The following is a 22,784-nucleotide window of genomic DNA, read 5'->3' as shown; positions in this document are numbered from 1 at the left end:
CTCTCACACACACACACACACACACACACACACACACACACACACACACACACACACACACACACACACACACACACACACAGATCAGGAAGTGCTGTCTTGAGTTGTGTGCTAGTCGGCGGATTTGGCTGTTTGATGAGGATGTGTGTGTGCAGAAGTGTGTGTGTGTCGAAGCATGTTAATTAAGGATCTAATGACTTTGGTGTGCTGACGGCCCTGAACACCCCGAATGGGCCCCGACATACAAGAGCATCATGGGCTCCAGGATAAAGTAAGATTCTCTCCGTTTGCCTCTCGATTTCTCTCTGTTTGCTCACATTGCGGTCTCCTGCTTACTTCCTCTTCCTCGCTCTGTCGTTCTCGGACGTGAGGACTTTTTCTATCACGATTCAGTGAATAAACTCCAACACCAGAGCAAGTGTGGAGGTGAGATCTGCAGATGTTGAGTTTGGACAGGTTTCCTCTGAGATGCTCATCACCTCATCCTTCATTTCAAGCTGCCTTGAGAAAAGAAAAGATAATGCACAGTGGCCTCAAAACTGCTTTAAGTCACAAAAATATGTCTGCATAATGTCATTGCATTAGACAAAATCATAAAAAGCATCATGACTTTTCTTCATCGTTGCTGGAGTCTCATTGTGTCGGAAACTAGTAGGTGTTTTTCCACTTTACAGTGGACGTGTTAAGTTTCGCACAGGTGTTGAAATTCACATTAACTATTAACACCCTAAACACCACATCTATCATGAATATCATATCTTATATATCTCAATCACAAATGGAGACCCTTCATTCTCCGATTTTTCTAAAAAGTTGCACTGATCTCCCATTAAAAGTCATGCATGAAAATCTGAACATTTCTCAAATTTTCTCAAGAGCAAATAACTGATATTTTGTAATTAATGCAACCTTTCCTGCCACAAACATGCTGTTAGGATCATTACATTTGCATTAATGTAATAAAGAGCGCCCGAAATGTTCAGTCAGAAGTTTTTTCTGTTGATGTGCTTCAACTAACTTAGCAGTCGACCACATCCTGCTCCTCGCACGAAGCTTCATATCAAGAGTTTATGAGCAGAATTAACAGAAGATAATGATTCATTGCTCATCCCATTCAGAGTCATGGTCATTCTGACAGCGTTTATGTTTCACATCAGAACTGTAATGTTTTTATGCTGTGATTTCAATGGTTGTTTTGTTATGATGACTATTTTTTTCCTCATGGTTTTGTTGTTCTCAGAGAAAACCCTGATAAAACGTTCTACTGGTGCTTTCAAGCCTCATGTCCAATCGCCAGAGATAAAGGTGGGCCTCACACACACACACACACACACACACACACACACACACACACACACACACACACACACACACACACACACACACACACACACACACACACACACACGGACTAACTGATGCAATAAACACACACGCACACAGAAGCCTGTCTTTTCTGAGAATGGCTCTTCCTGTCACATGACTGAACCAGAAAAACCACACACCCGGGCCGATACACACTCATCAGAAAGAGAAAAGCAGGGGAGCTAGTTAGTATGCTGTCCTCTGCTAACAGGGTTATAGAGATGAGGTCTGGCTCTTTGTGGATAACTTTGACCTGACTTTAACCACATCCTCTAGTTGAGAAATGAACTGATGTGCCTGACCCGCACGTGTGTGTGTGTGTGTGTGTGTGTGTTTTCTTTCTGTCCAAGTAGATCCTGGTGTGCTGTTTCAGTTCCCTGAAGACTTTAATGATGAGGTTAGTCCTCGAGATCACTGTGGTTATTTCCTTCTGGCTTTTATTTATTTATCTGGTCACACTTTAGTTTAGGGTCCAACTCTCACTATTAACTATGACTCTTGCTGCTCATTAATAGTTTGTACGGTAGTTGTTAAGTTTATGTATTGGGGGAATTAAGGGATGTAGAATATGGTCATGCAGTATAAGGCATTAATATGTGATTTATAAGTACTAATAAACAGTCAATATCATAGCAATATGCATGCTAATGAGCCACTAGTTAATAATGAGAATTGGACCCTAAACTAAAGTGTTACCATTTATTTTTATTAATTTATTTTATTTGCATTAATATAACTGTTTAACTAGTATTTTATTTGTATGTACTTACCATTTATGTAATAACAAAGTTTTAAAATAAGGGAAAATATAAAACATTGCATAAAAAAATAAATGCATAAATAATAATGCACCTCTCACTATGATATAATAGCTAAGTTTTAAGAATTGTGGAAATATTAATAAATAAAAATACTGCATAAATAAATAAAAATGCATGATGCATAAATACAATTTAATAATATACTGTGCAGATATATAATCAATTGTATAATTGATAACATTTCAGAATTTATCCTATTTACTTCTTAAAACATGTTCCAAGTCTTATTTTTCATGATTCAGCTGACATTTTTAAAGATTTTTTTCATCTTTCCTCAAAATATAACAAACTTGTGTCACTTCTGCAACTATATATATATATATATATATATATATATATATATACACAAACATACATATACAGTATATAAACAATACATACTTGAAATTGTTTTAGCCTTTCTAAACTGTAGACAGCAGTGAAAAGTATTTTAACGACTTTTAACATTAATATAATAGAGATTACACCAATAATAGAAAAAATAAAGACAGATTTTAAACTTGACAGGCCTTACCGGGTAATTTTACATTTAGCCTCCACGTCTGGGTCCAAAAGTCTCCTCAGATCCACCACAATCCACTGCAAACTCACATTCTGGTGTCAAACACCCAGTTTTCATGATCCACTGCAGTCTCTAGGGATTCTTCCTGTTGAACTCAGAAATATCTCACATTGTGCATGTAAAATGTGTCGCGAAAGCAAAGGCATATTGAGTGATAACGTCTGCTGTTCTCACACAGGAGTCTCTGCAGTCCTTGCCTCGCTTCTGCTTCCCTTATGACATAGAGAGGTGAAAATCATTCATTATTATTATTGACTATAGTAATGCACACGCCAGTCTTTTACCTTTTATGACTGATTAACCGTTTGATTGCCAGGGCGAAGGACACGGTTGCTGTGCAGCACTTCACATTCGTGTTGACGGATCTGGAGGGATGTCAGCGCTTCGGTTTCTGCAGACTCACGTCCAGCTCTCAGACCTGCTTCTGCATCCTCAGGTCTCAAAACACACAGAAAAACAGACAGTTTCACTCTCAGTGCACATGGCTGAGGACTGATTCTCGTCGATGAAGCCCCTGTTAATGATTAACAGTCTGATTCTCATGGCCGTTGGCTAAACACATTCACCTAGGCCCGTTTTCATGTCTCGTCAGAACGTTAGAGTTATGATCTGCTTTAAGTTCTTAGTTTTAGCTCATAATAAGTACATACAAAACAGACTTAGCAGTGCGATTTCTTTCTCTCTCAGTTATTTGCCATGGTTTGAGGTCTTCTACAAACTTCTGAATAACCTAGCTGACTACTGGACGAAAGGACAGGTGAGGTTTATACGGCGAAAAAAGTTTGGCATAATTAAGATCTAGTTAAAGTAGATCTTGATAAAGTATCTTCTGCTCACCAAAGCTGCATTTATTTGATCAGAACTACAGTAAAAACAGTAATATTGTGAAATATTATGACAATTTAAAATAGCTGCTTTCTATGTAAATATGTTAAACTGTAATTTATTTCCATGATCAAAGCTGAATTTTCAGCAAATGAAGTAATCCAGCCTTCAGTTTCACAAGATCCTTCAGTAATCATTTCCTGATTTGAAGCTCAATTATTATTGGTTTTAAATGCTTAATAATGGTATCAAACTTTAAAACAGTTTTTGCTGCTTAATATTTTTGTGGAAACGGATACTTTTTTATTCATCGGATACTTTTTTCTTGTCATTTTAAAATGAGAAAAATGGAAAACAGTTATTTTAAATGGTAATAACATTTCACAATATTACCGTTTTACTGTATTTTCAAATCAAATAAATGCAGCCAACCTAAATTTTTTCCAAACATTTTCCAAATGATTCCAAACTTGTGACCATTAATGTATCTAAAACCGTTTTGTTGATTTGCACACCCTGGCAGACCAATGAGATGAAAGAGTTGCTCTCGGTTCTCTACAAGCACCCCGTCCCACCGGCGAACGGCTCCATCACGCTGCAGATGGTAAGTGCTGATTGGCTGCTGGAAGTTCTGTTTATGACATCACGTGTGACATCACAATCAGGGTCGTTTGTTCTTCACTGAGGGAGGGAAGCTAATGATCAGAAGGAAGATGCCTGGCATCTGTGGACACGCCCCTAAAGGGGAAGAGTCAGAGGGGGTGAGTCCCTGATCTGCTGTACAACGAGCCGACCGGACTAAACCTTCACTTCAGCGTCTAATAAACCCTAATGCATGCCATAATTCGGGATTGACCTAATCCAGCATCTGAAACTAACCACAAAACGGACCAAAGCTTAATTAAAACACTAACTAGAACTCAAATTTATCACAAAATGAATCCCAAAACCTTTGTTCATCTAACCTAAAACCCTTGAGGTATCTGCTAACCAAACATGCAATTTAGTTTGGCACTTTTGTGAAATATTGTTCCTCTGCCTCAGATCCCCTACTTTATCGCGCCGGATCCCAAAGGCTTGCCCTCAATCCCAGAGAGTGTGAGTTTTTCCCCATCGATTCTATTCTATGATTTCAATAATGTGTGGATTTGATCTGCCTGATCATTTCTCGATTATTATAAGCTTGTGTGTGTGTGTGTGTGTATCAGAGGAACCTGACGGAGCTGGTGGTGGCGGTGGATGTGGGGAATCTCCTTCAGCTCTACGCCAGCATGTTGTTCGAGAGACGGATCCTCATTTACTGCAGTAAACTCAGCACGGTGAGTTCAGTCGGGACGCTTTAGTGCTACTAAAACTTAACATGAAAACAGAAGAGCATGGCGCTAGCAACACCACAAGTGCGTCCCAATTCACGTACTTGTGCACTATTGTATGCAGTTATTTTAGTATAAATAGTGCAAGTTCACACTGAAAATTCCAAAAAGAAAAAGTGCACTTTAAACACCCGGATGATGCACTAAATTAACAGGAAAAACAAAGTGTGGTCTGTTGGACACTTCATGCACTCAACTGTAGCAGCTTTAATTACATAGCAGAGGGGGAGGAGCATCAGACTTCCATGTTGATGATAAAGTAACCTTATAAAATTCACACATTACATGGATGAGTACATAGTGCATAAGTACATAGAGTATATGTGCATAGTGTATGGTGTCATTTGGGATGCAACTCAAGGTCATGGGTTCAATTCCCAGGGAATGTATGTACTGAAATACATAACTTGACTGCAATGTAATTCGCTTTGGATACCATAAATATTAATGTGAAACAAAGGAATAGTCAACTGAAAAACATTCTTCACCCTCATGTTTCAACCTGTATCCCCAGCTTACAGTAAATGGTCTTGTAACTTTGGCTAATGTTCTGGGAAGGCTTTATTAAAGTTATGAACAAACGTTCTTCCACTAACACATAGTAATAGAACATTTATTAAAAGTTGGCACAAAAACATAGTAATAATCAACGTAACATTTAAAAAATATATATTTTGTAATTTTTGTTTTGCTGGGATGATGTTATTTCCACGAAACACAAATTAAGAATTTCAAAGAATTTTAATGCGACTCTTTTCTCAAAGTGACTGATTAAAACTGATTTAAATAACAACTAACAATAAGCAAAAGTAGTCCATGCATCTTGTCCACTATTACATGTGCATTATGCTATAAAAGTCATCTTCCACAAATTATGTCGGATTGCTTAATTACCATTTGGGAATCGCATGTAAACCGTGCGCCTGATTTTCATTTTGGTGCGGTGCAGCTTTCTACAGCATCCCTACAAACCGTAAAATGGTCAAATGGACTTGGTTCGTCATCCGAAACCCCAGTGCAAAAACGCCTAAACACCTAATCAGGCGTGACACACAGCAAAATCCCCAGTGTTAAATTAACACTGCTCAGTGTTTATATGAATCCACACTCTCAGAGTGTTATAGTAACACTGAACCAGTGTTGAAGTTAATGAGATAATTAAATGCTTAATTGAGTGATGATTGAGCATTATTGAAGACACTTGATGTTTACAACTAGAGTCACTGAAGGAAAAAAATGGTAATTGCTATGTTACCATTATGGTGATCAGTGTTTGCTTTAGTTGGGCTCTTGACCCTCATGTCATTAAGTTTAGATTTTGTTTGGCTGCTGTACCTGAGTTATAACAGTCAGATAGAGAAAAGGTGATCTGATGGTGTTGGTTGTGTTTTAACATAATCATTGTTTCACAATTATTTGACCTGAATCACTGAACTCGTATAAAGCCCAATTTCCTAGTAAGATTTACTTTATTAATTCTATCAGCCCTGTCTCTGTATAGCATGATTTTTTTAACTTTTACAACACAATCCGAATAATTTATTCAAGTTGTTCACGTATAATTTTTTTTATTTTTGACACAAACATCAAGAATGAGCCTGTGAATCTCAACAATGGTGGCAATTATAAAGCATGTTGCAGTGCATTCTGGGTGCCACCAATCAAAACTCATTCATGGCTCCCATCATGCATGGCTGCATTGAACTTATGTTCAGAGGTAATATCTGTTTGTCACCATTGCTGAGATTCATACGCTAGTTATTCATCTTTGTGTGTGCCTACCTTAAATACTTCCAAAGAAGGATTTTTTTTTTTTTTTGTAATTGATTTGATCCTTTGGATTTTATTGAAAAAGCTATAAATGGTACGCTCAACGACGACAGTGCTGCTGTAATCCATAAGGTAAACTTAACTCAGAAATTATGCTCTCAATGAGTTCAGTGATTCAGATCAAATAATGATTATGTTAAAACACAACCAACACCCTCAGAAAACCTGTTTTTTGTTCATCTGGCTGTTATAACTAAATTACAGCAGCCAAACAAAATCTAAAGTTAATAATCAAGAGGCCAACTAAACTAAACACCAATCACCATAATGGTGACCATTTTACATTAATTTTCTCCTTCAGTGATTCTGCTTGTTAACATCAAGTGTCTTCAATAATACTCAATCATCACTCAATTAAGCACTTAATTATCTCATTCACTTCAACACTGGTTCAGTGTTACTATAACACTCTGAGAGTGTGGACTCATATAAACACTGAGTAGTGTTAATTTAACACTGGGGATTTTGCTGTGCACAATCTCAGTTTTTGTCCCAACCAGCTGCAGCATATTGTTTGGTTTCTATTTATATTCCAAAAATCAATTAAACATCTTCAGATTATCTGAGAATGTTATTTCTTTCATTTAAGGCAGAAAAGTCACTTGTTGCTAGACACTTATTGTGTAGGATCTAGTAAGGACACGGCTTCATTAAACATTAAAACTTCAGTGTTTTGTGTGTGTTCAGCTCACGGCCTGCGTACACGCGTGTAACGGGATGCTCTTCCCCATGTACTGGCAGCACATCTTCATTCCAGTACTGCCGCCTCATCTGCTGGACTACTGCTGGTATGACACACACACACACAAACACACACACACACACACACACACACACACAACCCCTAAGCCTACCCATCACACACACACACACACACACACACACACACACACACACACACACACACACACACACACACACACACACACACACACAACCCCTAAGCCTACCCATCACACACTCACACACACACACACACACACACACAACCCCTAAGCCTACCCATCACACACTCTCTCTCTCACACACACACACACACACACACACACGACCCCTAAGCCTACCCATCAAACACTCACACACACGACCCGTAAGCCTACCCATCACACACACACACGACCCCTAAGCCTACCCATCACACACACACACAAAACACACACACACACGCACTACCCCCAAGCCTACCCATCACACACTCTCACAAACACAAACACAGACTAACCCGACCCCTAAACCTACCCATCACACACACACACACATACACCCGACACCTAAACCTACCCATCACAAACACACACACACACGACCCTTAAGCCTACCCATGACACACACACACACGACCCCTAAGCCTACCCATCACACACTCTCTCTCACACACAGACTAACCTGACCCCTAAACCTACCCATCACACACACACGCACACACACACGCACACAGACTAACCCGACCCCTAAACCTACCCATCACACACACACAACCCCTAAGCCTACCCATCACACACTCACACACACTACACACACACACACACACACACACACACACACACACACACACACACACACACACACACACACACACACACACACACACACACACACACACACACACAACCCCTAAGCCTACCCATCACACACTCACACACACCCAACCCCTAAGCCTACCCATCACACACTCTCACACACACACACACGACCCCTAAGCCTACCCATCACACACACACACACACACACACACACACACACACACACACACACACACACACACACACACACACACACACACACACCCCCTAAGCCTACCCATCACGCACTCTCTCTCTCTCTCACACACACACACACACACACACACACACACGACCCCTAAGCCTACCCATCAAACACTCACACACACGACCCGTAAGCCTACCCATCACACACACACACACGACCCCTAAGCCTACCCATCACACACACACACAACACACACACACACACACACACACGCACTACCCCCAAGCCTACCCATCACACACTCTCACAAACACACAGACTAACCCGACCCCTAAACCTACCCATCACACACACACACATACACCCGACACCTAAACCTACCCATCACAAACACACACACACACACGACCCTTAAGCCTACCCATGACACACACACACACGACCCCTAAGCCTACCCATCACACACTCTCACAAACACACAGACTAACCCGACCCCTAAACCTACCCATCACACACACACACATACACCCGACACCTAAACCTACCCATCACAAATACACACACACACACGACCCTTAAGCCTACCCATGACACACACACACACGACCCCTAAGCCTACCCATCACACACTCTCTCTCACACACAGACTAACCTGACCCCTAAACCTACCCATCACACACACACACGCACACACACACGCACACAGACTAACCCGACCCCTAAACCTACCCATCACACACACACAACCCCTAAGCCTACCCATCACACACTCACACACACACACACACACACACACACACACACACACAACCCCTAAGCCTACCCATCACACACTCACACACACCCAACCCCTAAGCCTACCCATCACACACACACACACACACACACACACACACACACACACACACACATGACCCCTAAGCCTACCCATCACACACACACAAACACACACACACACACTAACCCGACCCCTAAACCTACCCATCACACACAAAAAAGAAAATTAAAAAAAAGAGAAAAGAGAAGAAAGCAGTGTTTGTCAACTAGGGGGCCTCAGTATGATATATTGCCTATAATATTAATATTAACTAATAATATGAACACATCCTTCATTAACACCACCTAATTCTACCTCAGCGCACCGATGCCGTACCTCATTGGAATCCACTCCAGCCTGGCGGAGGTACGACCATTCCCTCATTCATCGTCTTCTCTCACAGTTTGTGTCGCATAAACACTCACATTACGGTTCCTTCTGTGTGTTTTGGTGCGACAGAGAGTCAAGAGTCGAGCTCTGGAGGACGTGGTCATACTAAACGTTGACACCAACACACTGGAGTCGCCCCACGAGGACCTGAAAAAGATCCCGGCCGACGTGGTGAGACTCGTTTGCTCGTCTTCGCTGGCCTCTGACACGCAGCGGCTGAAGGTTTACAGCAAACACTGTTTCTGCAGGTGGCGGGACTGAAGGTCAGGCTGAAGAGACAGGCGGCGTCGGCGGGGTCAGGGGTCGCGCACGCGTTCCTCCGCGCGCAGGCTCTGCTGTTCGGCGGGTACAGAGATGCATTACAGTCGCCTGCCGTGAGTGACGCTCGTTTACATAAACATTAGCATCAGGTTTATCAATGCTCTCTTCAATGTTCCTCTCTCTCACTCTGAAGGAAGGGCCGGTTGTGTTCTGCAACGAGACGTTTCTGAGTCATAAGTCTCAAAGCATGCGGGAGTTTTTGGAGAGCGCGGTTCACCTGCAGTGCTTTAAAGAGGTAACTGCAAACTCACACATCCACAATGTCAAGTCAAGTCACCATTTATATAGCATTTTTCAAAGCCGCTTTACAGTGATAATAGGACATTAAAGTAACAGATTGTTTTGGCTTTACAGCAGCTCTAGAATTAAGTTCTTGTCCAGCTAAAATTAGTGTTTGTTTCATTCACTTCCGTTGCAAAGATCATTAGTTATTAACTTAGGGGGCACTAACAGGACACCGTTTTAACTGAAACCAGAAAACTTTCAATGTGTTCTGGCCGTTCATTTGCACGACAACAGTGTTTGGTGGCTCAAAACGCAAACTTTGAAGTAGGTTACAAGGGGAAAAACGTTATCATCTCCGTGTAATCTTCAAAAATGTGAATCTGTGAAAACGGTGACGGCGCGCACATGCATATTTTGTGTTTAGTCTATAGGTATGCGCAATGTCAGGAATTATCTTAACCCAAGACACTACAGGCGAAACCATTGATTTTTTCATGCACTGGTCAAATTTGAGGGCTGTTTTGCTTCCATAATATGTCTTCTTTCAGTTTAGTGGAATGAAAACATCCAAAAATACACATTTAAGTGTTTATTTTGTTGCACTTCATCTATTTACATCTATTTATTTAAATAGCAATACGGATCGTTAAAGGCTAAAAACTACAATTAAAACTAAAATTAGAATTAAAGGTGACTTGTGTAATATCCGCTAATAAAATCAATTCATACTCCACATTCCATACCAGATGGGGGCAATCTACCTCCAGAAAGTGAATTGATCTACTCTAGAGTAACAAACGAGAAACAGCATAGTCTCTATGCTCCGCCCCTACCTTCACAACGACCCTAGAGCCATAGCCGAAGCCGAGCCAACTCCTAATAGAGGACGTTTTGAGTCCAGAGGAACGTTGGTTGATGTCAAGTGATTTTTAAATGACATCTTCAAACTACTCCCCTTCACCAGTGAATGTTCATATTCGTTTTGTTCATATTACATTTTTATTGTTAGTTTGAATCACATTAATTTGACAGACAGCATTCGCTGCTGTTGACCAAGCTAGCGCCATTCAGATCTGCCAACTCTCACGAATTCACTGTCACCGATTCTGTCAATGTTATTACGCAATTTAAACAAAAAATACTGTTTTGGCGCTTGTAAATGTTAACGTTACACGACAGATCCCTAGCGCACGTGAACCGATCATCTCTACTAGCTAATAGTAAAAACACACGAACACTGTTGAAAGATACAGTATGCTACAACTTACCAAAATGTATTCTTCATACATAATACCGACCAATCATTTTTTTAATCAGCGTGCAGAGGTCAATAACATAGCTGGAGAACAAATATGTCAGATTTACCTCAGGAAAGCAATTTAGTAAACATAATATAGCTCACGTAGTTCTCATTACACCTTTCAATGTAGCCATCGCTAACTTTAGAACTAATATCGAACAGCCTTTGATATATTTCTATGTTATAACTTCCCGAAAAAACTAAACAAACATATAAAACAAACTTCTAGCGAAATACTAACAGCATCTTATTTACCAATCCAAAAGAAATGTTGGAAGTTCGGACTCAAACCTCATTTATTTAATTTCCATTAGTTGTCTCCAACGATGGAAAGCAGTGCCAATGTTAACTCTGGTTCTGCTCCTTTTTTTATCCGATTTTATTTGTGATTCCGAGCGCGTTTTTTTCCCTGCAGCGGGTGGTTGTGGTGGTGGTAAGGGTCTCTTGCCAAGGGCTTCAGCCATTCTTCCGCTCTCTTCCCTGAACTGAACTGTAGTAGTGGGGTGTACTTTCCACACGATTGACATCAGGTTCAAATACGCCCACAAGCCATGCGACTTATTCGTGTATTGCAGTTTGTTGCCCGCATACCGCCTCCCATGGCCGAAACTGGTATTATGACATCTGTCGGGCCAGGGCTAGTAATTTAGCATGCTAATTCAGGTTGATATCTCTGCAACACTATAACTTTTAATTTTTTAATAACATCCTCGCCCTTATTACTTCTCATTCTTTTGATCTGTGTAACTCATTTTTTGTATATTTTTAACTCAATTCTGACACATGGCACCTTTAAAGTGCCCCCATAATGCTTTTTCAGATATTCCCTTTCATGCAGTGTGTTATTCAGCGGTTTGTGGATGTGAAAGGACTCAAAGTTTCAAAGATCAAAGTGCAGATAAATGGAGTGATTTTCTCCTGAAAGAAAGAATTGATTCTGAACAGCCTGAAATTAGTCTTAAGTAATTCAAATCTTACTTGCTGCTCAAGCCTACGTACCGTAAGTTTGTCCCATGCCAGCCAATGGTCTTGATTGGCTGCCCGCGAACAATGTCTACTTTGACCCTCAAAAACACTTTAGTTGTAGCCAAGACTGAAAGAGTTTGGTTCATCTTGTTGACATGTTGAGAAGACACTTGTTTTAGCTGCCAAAGCAAATCCAATTTGATGCACTTCCAGGATGAGAATGATACAGTAAAACCGACACCAACGTTACTGTTCGTATCACTGTATATTAAGTGCTAAGGAAGATCTGGAGCTGAAATTTAGAAATAGTAATGGCCGTTTGGTTTCCAACACACGCTGTAAGCGGTCGACCAATCACAACAGACTGGGCCATCTGACCAATCAGAACAGAGCAGACCAATCACAACAGGCTGGGCCATCTAACCAATCAGAGCAGAGCGGACCAATCACAACAGACTGGGCCATCTGACCAATCAGAGCAGAGCAGATCAGACCAATCACAACAGACTGGACCATCTGACCAATCAGAGCAGAGTAGACCAATCAAAACAGACTAGGCCATCTGACCAATCAGAGCAGACCAATCACAACAGACCGGGCCATCTGACCAATCAGAGCAGAGTAGACCAATCGCAACAGACCGAGCCATCTGACCAATCAGAGCAGAGTAAACCAATCACAACAGACTGGGTCATCTGACTGATCAGAGCAGAGTAGACTGGACCATCTGACCAATCAGAGCAGAGTAGACCAATCAAAACAGACTGGCCCATCTGAACAATCAGAGCAGAGCAGAGTAGACCAATCAAAACAGACTGGGCCATCTGACCAATCAGAGCAGAGCAGACCAATCACAACAGACTGAGCCATCTGACCAATCAGAGCAGAGTAGACCAATCACAACAGACCGGGCCATCTGACCAATCAGAGCAGAGTAGACCAATCACAACAGACCGGGCCATCTGACCAATCAGAGCAGAGTAGACCAATCACAACAGACCGGGCCATCTGACCAATCAGAGTAGAGTAGACCAATCACAACAGACCGGGCCATCTGACCAATCAGAGTAGAGTAGACCAATCACAACAGACCGGGCCCTCTGACCAATCAGAGTAGAGTAGTAGACCAATCACAACAGACCGACCCATCTGACCAATCAGAGCAGAGTAGACCAATCAAAACAGACTGGGCCATCTGACCAATCAGAGCAGAGTAGACCAATCACAATAGACTGGGCCATCTGACCAATCAGAGCAGACCAATCACAACAGACCGGGCCATCTGACCAATCAGAGCAGAGCAGACCAATTACAACAGACCGAGCCATCTGACCAATCAGAGCAGAGTAGACCAATCACAACAGACTGGGTCATCTGACCAATCAGAGCAGAGTAGACCAATGAAAACAGACTGGACCATCTGACCAATCAGAGCAGAGTAGACTGGACCATCTGACCAATCAGAGCAGAGTAGACCAATCAAAACAGACTGGGCCATCTGACCAATCAGAGCAGAGCAGAGTAGACCAATCAAAACAGACTGGGCCACCTGACCAATCAGAGCAGAGTAGACCAATCACAACAGACCGGGCCATCTGACCAATCAGAGCAGAGTAGACCAATCACAACAGACCGACCCATCTGACCAATCAGAGCAGAGTAGACCAATCACAACAGACTGGGTCATCTGACCAATCAGAGCAGAATAGACCAATCAAAACAGACTGGACCATCTGACCAATCAGAGCAGAGTAGACTGGACCATCTGACCAATCAGAGCAGAGTAGACCAATCACAACAGACTGGGTCATCTGACCAATCAGAGCAGAATAGACCAATCAAAACAGACTGGACCATCTGACCAATCAGAGCAGAGTAGACCAATCAAAACAGACTGGGCCATCTGACCAATCAGAGCAGAGCAGAGTAGACCAATCAAAACAGACTGGGCCATCTGACCAATCAGAGCAGAGCAGAGCAGACCAATCACAACAGACTGAGCCATCTGACCAATCAGAACAGAGTAGACCAATCACAACAGACTGGGCCATCTGACCAATCAGAGCAGAGCAGACCAATCACAACAGGCTGGGCCATCTGACCAATCAGAGCAGAGCAGACAAAATCACAACAGACTGGGCCATCTGACCAATCAGAGCAGAGCAGAGCAGACCAATCACAACAGACTGAGCCATCTGACCAATCAGAGCAGAGCAGAGTAGACCAATCAAAACAGACTGGGCCATCTGACCAATCAGAGCAGAGCAGAGCAGACCAATCACAACAGACTGAGCCATCGGACCAATCAGAACAGAGTAGACCAATCACAACAGACTGGGCCATCTGACCAATCAGAGCAGAGCAGACCAATCACAACAGGCTGGGCCATCTGACCAATCAGAGCAGAGCAGACAAAATCACAACAGTCTGGGCCATCTGACCAATCAGAGCAGAGCAGAGCAGACCAATCACAACAGACTGGGCCATCTGACCAATCAGAGCAGAGTAGACCAATCACAATAGACTGGGCCATCTGACCAATCAGAGCAGACCAATCACAACAGACCGGGCCATCTGACCAATTAGAGCAGAGTAGACCAATCACAACAGACCGAGCCATCTGACCAATCAGAGCAGAGTAGACCAATCACAACAGACTGGGTCATATGACCAATCAGAGCAGAGTAGACCAATGAAAACAGACTGGACCATCTGACCAATCAGAGCAGAGTAGACTGGACCATCTGACCAATCAGAGCAGAGTAGACCAATCAAAACAGACTGGGCCATCTGACCAATCAGAGCAGAGCAGAGTAGACCAATCAAAACAGACTGGGTGATCTGACCAATCAGAGCAGAGCAGAGCAGACCAATCACAACAGACTGAGCCATCTGACCAATCAGAGCAGAGTAGACCAATCACAACAGACCGGGGCATCTGACCAATCAGAGCAGAGTAGACCAATCACAACAGACCGACCCATCTGACCAATCAGAGCAGAGTAGACCAATCACAACAGACTGGGTCATCTGACCAATCAGAGCAGAATAGACCAATCAAAACAGACTGGACCATCTGACCAATCAGAGCAGAGTAGACTGGACCATCTGACCAATCAGAGCAGAGTAGACCAATCACAACAGAATGGGTCATCTGACCAATCAGAGCAGAATAGACCAATCAAAACAGACTGGACCATCTGACCAATCAGAGCAGAGTAGACTGGACCATCTGACCAATCAGAGCAGAGTAGACCAATCACAACAGAATGGGTCATCTGACCAATCAGAGCAGAGTAGACCAATCAAAACAGACTGGACCATCTGACCAATCAGAGCAGAGTAGACCAATCACAACAGACTGGGCCATCTGACCAATCAGAGCAGAGCAGACCAATCACAACAGGCTGGGCCATCTGACCAATCAGAGCAGAGCAGACAAAATCACAACAGACTGGGCCATCTGACCAATCAGAGCAGAGCAGAGCAGACCAATCACAACAGACTGAGCCATCTGACCAATCAGAGCAGAGTAGGCTTTTTGAGAAAACTAATTTTTTTTTTTTTTTAAAGATCGTTGCATGTAAACCTACCGAAGGAGACTCCAAAAAATTAGCAACCTTTAAAATAGCATAACTGGGGCACTTAAAACAAGGGGTACGGAAAAAAAAAACTCAACTGGGGAAGTATTAATAAGTTAAATTCCAGTAAAAGGAATAGTTCAACCAAGAATAATTTACTCACCCTTATACCAATCCAAACACACTTTCTTTCTTTTTCTTTCTTTCAAGTTTTGAAGAATGTTCAAGCTGCTCTTTTGCGTTGAGCTGCAAAAAGAGCACCATAAAATGTAGCCAAATGTTATATTTAAAGTTTTCTGAAGTCATACAATAGCATGGCAACTTGTGCATCATCATATTCTAACTTGATGTGAAATTAAATTTGAACTTTACAATGAAGGGCCAGATTATAAAAGATATTTAAACAGACTTAAATGCGTATCCAGTGACATGACTGCAAATTATCTTCCATTATAATCTCATGTTGTTCTCAGTTTATTGACGGCCGGCTGGAAATGCTGAATCAGGGCAAAGATCCAGAGGATGCGTTTGAGGAAGAGGTGCTTCAGTGCGGAGCTTCGTCAGGTGTGTATTTACATCAGAGAATCAGGTTTATTTGGCTGCTCATTTTAACATCCTTCTGCTCCCCATTCCTCTCAGGTGCCTCTAAACTGCGTCGGCAATGGGTGGGAAATTTAAAGGTACGTTTTACCCAGACAGTAACTATAAACAAGATGTGACTCTGGCAGACTACCATACTACTCTTACTATATCTGCAGTGTGTATACAAGGAGCACTATGGGAGTTTTCAGTATGCACTGAATATCTACATGATAAATTGAAAAAAATGTTATTTAGAACAGTAAAGTACAAGAAGAATGGACTGTCAAAAGCTGCTTTTACACAAAATTGGATAAAAAAATAATATATATATATATATATATATATATATCTTTACAGAAAGGGGGTGGAGCTCTGATTGTGACATGGAAGTCAACAGCTAACAAAGCAGTGAGTAAAAACTGTATGTATACTACTATTTAAAAGTTTGGGGTTGGTAAGATTTTTAATGTTTTTTGAAAAGTCTCTAATTCTCACCAAAGCTTCATTTATTTGATGAAAAATGTAGTAAAACAAATTCTGAAATATCATTACAATGTAAAACAGCTGTTTTCTATGTGAATATATGTTAAAGTGTAATTTATTCCTGTGATCAGAGCTGAATTTTCAGCATCATTACTCCAGTCTTCAGAGTCACATGATCCTTCAGAAATCACTCTAATATGATGATTTGATGCTCAAGAAACATTTCTGAATATTATCAATGTTGAAACCATATTTTTGGGGAAACTGATACAATTTGTTTTTTCAGGATTCTTTGATGAATAGAAAGTTCAAACGAACATGTCACTTTCAATCAATGCAATGCACCCTTGCTGAATGAAAGAACTATATTCATTCATTCAGCAAAAAAATAAATAAAATGTACTGATCCCAAACTTTTGAAGGGTAACGTCATTTATATTCTATTGTTTTATTGTTTTTATATTCTATTCTATTTATATTCTATCTACAACATTCTATTGTATTAATTTATAATGTGCTGTTGTGCATGATTAAATATTGCATATTCTCCATCAATAAAGTTTCCATATTTGTTGTGCATGTACATGCATGACTTAAATCTGTTAATATCTCACTCAGAGCAAATATCAAAGCAAATTCGGGCTGAAAAACCTCCGGTCATCAAAGGTGAGTTTCTGTAAATTGCATGTGGTTCCTCTCTGTGCACAAAATAAGCGATTTAATTCACATCTGTGCGCATTTACGTTGAACCTTTGGATTTTCCCTCTCAGGATCAGCCAGAAACCAAAATGCTACAGAGAGGCGGGTCCGTGTGTGAAACGCACACGTATCGCCTCATCCAATCAGATTGCCTTCAGAACCGTCTACCAATCACACAGCACTTTGGCAGGGTGAGCGACACCTGAAAACACATGCCTAAATACATTAATATTATATAAAAATACATGCACATTTTTAATATTGTATTGCATAAAATACAATATTAAAATTTTTGTAATATTGTATTTCATAAGACAACTGAAAACTCATCTCTTCCGTGAGCACTTAACATAAAAAAAAAAAAAAAAAACTTTTTCTTGAAATCTTCACTTGTCTGGTTTATGCTACTCTGAGCAATGTTTGAACTTGGTATTCTGAGCACTTCTTGCGTTGTTTTTGCCTCTCCATGATGACTCGCTTGGTTTAATCCTCAAATGTAAGTCGCTTTGGATAAAAGCGTCTGCTAAATGACTAAATGTAAATGTAAATGTAAATAAAAGGCAGCTTCACCAGAGTGTGAAAACTGTAGCAGTTTGGCTCCACCTTGTGTTCATCAACAGTACAGCACAGGCACTTTACTTTCTAAATATGCTGCTCCCCCCCTCCCTCAACTACACTTTCAATGCTGTTTTTCAGTCTCGACCACGACGGCCGGCTCGCAAACACCCCAGCAACCAGGACACAGAGGAACAGACAGAGGATGACAACACCTATGAGGACAGGTGAGAGGAGAGGAAACGCATGCATGAAAGCTTTTCCGTTTAAAGGGATAGTTCACCCTGAAATGAAAATTACCCTCAAGTCATCCTAGGTGTATATGACATTCTTCTTTCAGATTAATACCATGAGAGTTATATTAAAAAAAATTGTCCTTTGTCTTCCAAGCTTTATAATGGCAGTGATTGGCCGTTTGTGTTTTCGGTTTCTGTGAAAGGCCATAAAAGTGCATCTATCCTTAGCCCTTTTCACACAGAGATTCCGGAAAATACACGGATAAAATGACCCGGGATTTGACCCGGGTTCGTTTGATTTTGGTTCATTCATTGAATGTGATTTTGTGATTCACTGAATGTGATTCATTCACAGTGATTTTACAGAATCAGATAAAAATCCCGTAAAGACACGTGACATGGATGTGACATGTAATGTCTCAGTAGCGTCTATAGTTTGCTTATGAGCTGCGATTTCTCTCTCTCTCTCTACGCTCTACGAAACTACGCTTGTGCATTTTTTTCTCTGATTCGATCATAAACTAGCGCATTACATACCGTTTCAATCTGCATCATTACGACACGGCATTGATTACGGCTTTTGTTCACACAGCGCGCGTTCCGGGACTGATCGCGGCAATGTTACTAGGTCCCAAACCCGGCATCATTCCCGGGTCGTGTTTGCATTCACACAGTAGGTGTTCTGGCAATTTCCCGGGATCAACACGCGGTGTGAAAGGGGCTCATGATAAAAGTGCTCCACATGGCTCTGGCGGGTTAATAAAGGCCTTCTGAAGCCATGCATTTGTGTAAAAAAAGTCCATATTTAAAACTTAATAAAGTAAAATAACTAGCTTTCTGTCAAACGAACATACGGATTCCACTTAAGCCTAAAGCGCAACTTACACAACTTGTGAAGTCAGAAGTAGCGTAGTGAGTCATGGCGTAGAGTAAATATCACCAGTGCATCACATTACTCGCATAAGTTGCGCTTAGACTTTTGTCGAATCCGTATGTTCGTTTGCCCGGAAGCTGCTTATTTGACTTTATAAAGTTTTAAATATGGATACTTTTTCTTCCACAAGCGCATGATGCTATGTAAAGAACCTGTTAAGCCCAGTATGGTTCTTCAGCGGTTCTTTGGGGTGGTTGAGGTGCTACCTGTATATAGTACCACTGCCATACAAAGAACCCGTTAAGCCCCTGTATAATTCTTTAAAGGTTCTCTAACTCTTTATTAGTCTCTCAGTGTAGCTGGGGAAATTCACACTTTAAAAAAACCCTGAAAAAAACAACTGTGAAATGCATGGCAGCACATGATGCCCAACAATTACCATTAATGAAATAATGGTTAAAGATAGTTTAAACAGAAACGGCCGATGACTAACAGAAGAATCTAAAATTTCATAATTTACAAAAACCAGTTACTTTTCTAGATTTTACTGGATTAATTTTGTGAAACACTCTAATGTAACTATCACTGCATCAGCAACTACACACTTACAGCTTTTAAGATGCACTTTGGACTTCAAAACAGAAACTACCATCCACTGCCATTACAAAGCATGGAAGAGCCAGGACATTTTTTATTTAACTCCGATTGCATAAGTCTAAAAGAAGAATGCCATGTACACCTAGGATGACTTGAGGATGAGTAAATCATGGGCTAATTTTCATTTTTGGGTGAACCATCCTTTTAATGTGTCTCTTTAAAACGCATCTCCCTTTGCAGTGTAACAGAAAGTGCTGAGCAGTGTTCTGGCACCAGCGACTTACAGGATGAGGATGACCTTTCCCTCTTGGCTGACCCGGAGGAGATGGACCTGCTCGGGGAGATCTTCGACACCCTGAGCGCTCAGAGCTCCAGAGAGCCGGGTTTACTGTACGGCACACGCAGCCTCGACCTCTTCAGCTCCGACAGCAGCGACTTCATCAGACATGTAAGGCCTGGATCCTCTCACTCGTCTCACACAATCCTTGTAAATGGTGCTGGACTCTGTCAGCCTGCAACAAACACACCACATTACAGTCTTTGTTTATGAGAGCACATTTTACAGTCTTTATCCCATAACCAGACAGTCAGAAGGTATTTAACCCTATATGTTATGCAGCATATGTTCTTACAGTGGAATATTTTTCCCATGTTTTTTACGACATAAAATAGCTTTAAAAAAAACTGTTAAGGAATTAGGGAATTGTTGTCATTTAGCGTGCCTGTACCACAATGGAAAATGTTTTTTTCCTGTAGAATTATCCATTTCTGCATGATTTAACATTTCTTGAATTTTAATTGATGCATTTTTACATTTTGGTCTCCAACAAACTAAAATTGAGTGAACCACTATCATATGTTCCTTGATATTACTTAAAAAAAAAAAACTCTTCTCACTGTTATTTAGTGCAAAATCACTCATCCTCTTCACACAAATCATAAATGTTTAAAAAAAAAATTCTGAAAGGTTAGAAAGTAAAGGAAAACAACATGGCTACACCGTACCATAAAGGGTTAAATATATAATGACTAAAATTCATGGTAATCAATCATTTAAAACATAAAATGAACTGGTAAAACAAAGTGGCTTTGCAGCGTGAAAACAGCATAAAGAAAAATGCTTTTCAAATTAAGTGATGTATTACCCAACTGATGTTTCTTGAAAACTTGAAATAGTCGAACAGAGCCGTGCGCTCTAACATGGGGAACCTGTCGGTGGAAAAGGAGAAGCACATACACATGTCCACACACTTGTCTCACCATTTAATTTCTCTTTCAGAAGAGTTACACCACACCAAGTCAGGAGAGTCTGAGCCAGTCTTTTGGAAACAGCGGAAGTCTTATGAGCTGGGAGGAGGAGGAGCCTGGAGGGGAGAGGGAGGAGTCTGATGCCATGATTGAAAGCCCAGAAAATGAGCTTAACGAATTAGAGAAGGATTTAAACGTGTTAGGGGAAAGTCTGTCTTCAGATCTACACAGTTTAGAAGATGCTTCTCTGGTTCCTGAAGTGGTTTCTCAAGAGGTGCAAGAGGACCAATGTTCACAAAAAGATGGACAAATGAATGGAACAATGGAGGAAAGCTTGGATACCGAAACAATGGTTGAAGAGAAAACAGAGACAATGGAGGAAAGCTTGCATACCGAGACAATAGTTGAAGAGAAAACAGAGACACAACCAGACAAAGAAGAGGAACATCAGAAAGGGCATAAGACGACCAATGACTTGGGGTCAAATGGACCCGCAAATGGAGCTATCGGAGCTATCGCTGTCGTCCTCAACGAAGAGACAGACAAAGAAGAAGAGCCAGAGGAGAAAAGTGTTGAACCTTCGTCACCGAAAGTCTCGTCTACCGTAGCTCTGTTGCGGTCTAGGTCCATGACTGACTCTTCTGCTTCCCAAAGAAGGGAAATCTCCATTAAACCTCCCATCAGAACCTTCAAAATCAATAAGGGGTCAAAAACAGGTGTGCAGACTGAAGAACAAAGTACAAAATCACCCGTTACATCAACTCCAGAAGAGCAAGATAAGGCTCCCATTAAGGTCTCTGAGCTGAAGAAGAGATTCGAACATTAGAGCATCATAAATCAAGTGTATCGGAGTAAAACCATACTAAAAATTACTTTTTCAGATCTCGAGTCAACATGAAAAGACACCTGCAACACATTTAGATTTTTGTAAAGCAAAATTTCTGAGTCAAACGAGATCAAATTGATTTTATGCACTGGGTTTTGATTGGATTGTGAAAAGTTGGCGTTCAATACTAGACTCTGAGGTTGTGGAAGGACACTCACCTCATGAAACGCCTCATGTACCCGTTGGTTGAAACTTGAGCTTAAAGTCATTACATTTTGGAGAAGGACTTTTTCCCCCCTTTGGAATAAATGTAAACTGATGAATCGTTCAGTGTAAGACCAGGAACATGCATTAAATTAGGTCCATTTAGATTTTTAATTATTAACTTTAAAAAAGTAACAAATGTCATCAATGCCAGTTCTGACAAATAAAGCAAGTCCAACTCCTTTCATCCAAATATCTTTAATCATTTATAAAAGGCTTTTCAGAGAGCAAACATTGACAGAAACGGTCCACATGGCATCTCAAATGACAAGGCTTGAAATTGTGACCAAAGCTCCTGAAATTTAATCTGTGCGACTTAAAAATATATATTTGG

At 41.1% G+C, this 22,784-nt stretch overlaps 1 protein-coding gene and 1 long non-coding RNA gene across 6 annotated transcripts; one reads left to right on the top strand and one right to left on the bottom strand.

The window, feature by feature from the left end:
• The first annotated feature begins 39 nt into the window (after window positions 1–39).
• Window positions 40–22,643, top strand: dennd1c (DENN domain containing 1C). Of its 4 annotated transcripts, none has more exons than XM_077201358.1 (23): window positions 137–271; window positions 1,241–1,305; window positions 1,719–1,762; window positions 2,927–2,976; window positions 3,065–3,184; window positions 3,436–3,505; window positions 4,097–4,177; window positions 4,260–4,334; window positions 4,618–4,671; window positions 4,782–4,892; window positions 7,464–7,564; window positions 9,624–9,669; window positions 9,763–9,864; window positions 9,942–10,067; window positions 10,148–10,249; window positions 16,560–16,650; window positions 16,726–16,766; window positions 17,026–17,076; window positions 17,770–17,817; window positions 17,922–18,041; window positions 18,547–18,632; window positions 20,353–20,560; window positions 21,395–22,643. In XM_077201358.1, exons 1-23 carry the CDS (start codon window positions 255–257, stop codon window positions 22,184–22,186), a joined length of 2,601 nt encoding a protein of 866 aa, XP_077057473.1. In that variant the 5' UTR covers window positions 137–254; the 3' UTR covers window positions 22,187–22,643. The 4 variants fall into 4 exon arrangements, with proteins under 4 accessions (XP_077057474.1, XP_077057473.1, XP_077057472.1 ...); XM_077201357.1 differs by having other exon boundaries at window positions 21,392–22,643; XM_077201359.1 differs by lacking the exon at window positions 4,260–4,334 and having other exon boundaries at window positions 40–271; window positions 21,392–22,643.
• On the bottom strand, window positions 265–21,398 carry LOC143710465 (uncharacterized). 2 transcript variants are annotated; one of them, XR_013194558.1, is made up of 4 exons: window positions 21,258–21,398; window positions 20,397–20,616; window positions 2,701–3,186; window positions 265–501 (listed from the first exon to the last, which is right to left on the bottom strand). It is a non-coding gene; the product is annotated as an uncharacterized LOC143710465 (long non-coding RNA). The 2 variants fall into 2 exon arrangements; XR_013194559.1 differs by having other exon boundaries at window positions 265–497.
• Window positions 22,644–22,784: the final 141 nt, after the last annotated feature.

The sequence above is a fragment of the Siphateles boraxobius genome, unplaced genomic scaffold (genome assembly GCF_051911475.1).
Source record: "Siphateles boraxobius isolate OS27281-9 unplaced genomic scaffold, OSU_SipBor_1 47, whole genome shotgun sequence".
Classification (NCBI taxonomy): Eukaryota; Metazoa; Chordata; class Actinopteri; order Cypriniformes; family Leuciscidae; genus Siphateles; species Siphateles boraxobius.
This window is presented reverse-complemented; position numbering and strand designations above follow the sequence as displayed.

Excerpts from the sequence above, each read along its gene's own strand:
- dennd1c (XM_077201357.1), top strand. Across the intron at positions 16,651-16,725 it reads TCAGTGCGGAGCTTCGTCAG|GTGCCTCTAAACTGCGTCGG; the intron begins GTGTGTATTTAC and ends CATTCCTCTCAG. Across the intron at positions 18,633-20,352 it reads GACAACACCTATGAGGACAG|TGTAACAGAAAGTGCTGAGC; the intron begins GTGAGAGGAGAG and ends CTCCCTTTGCAG.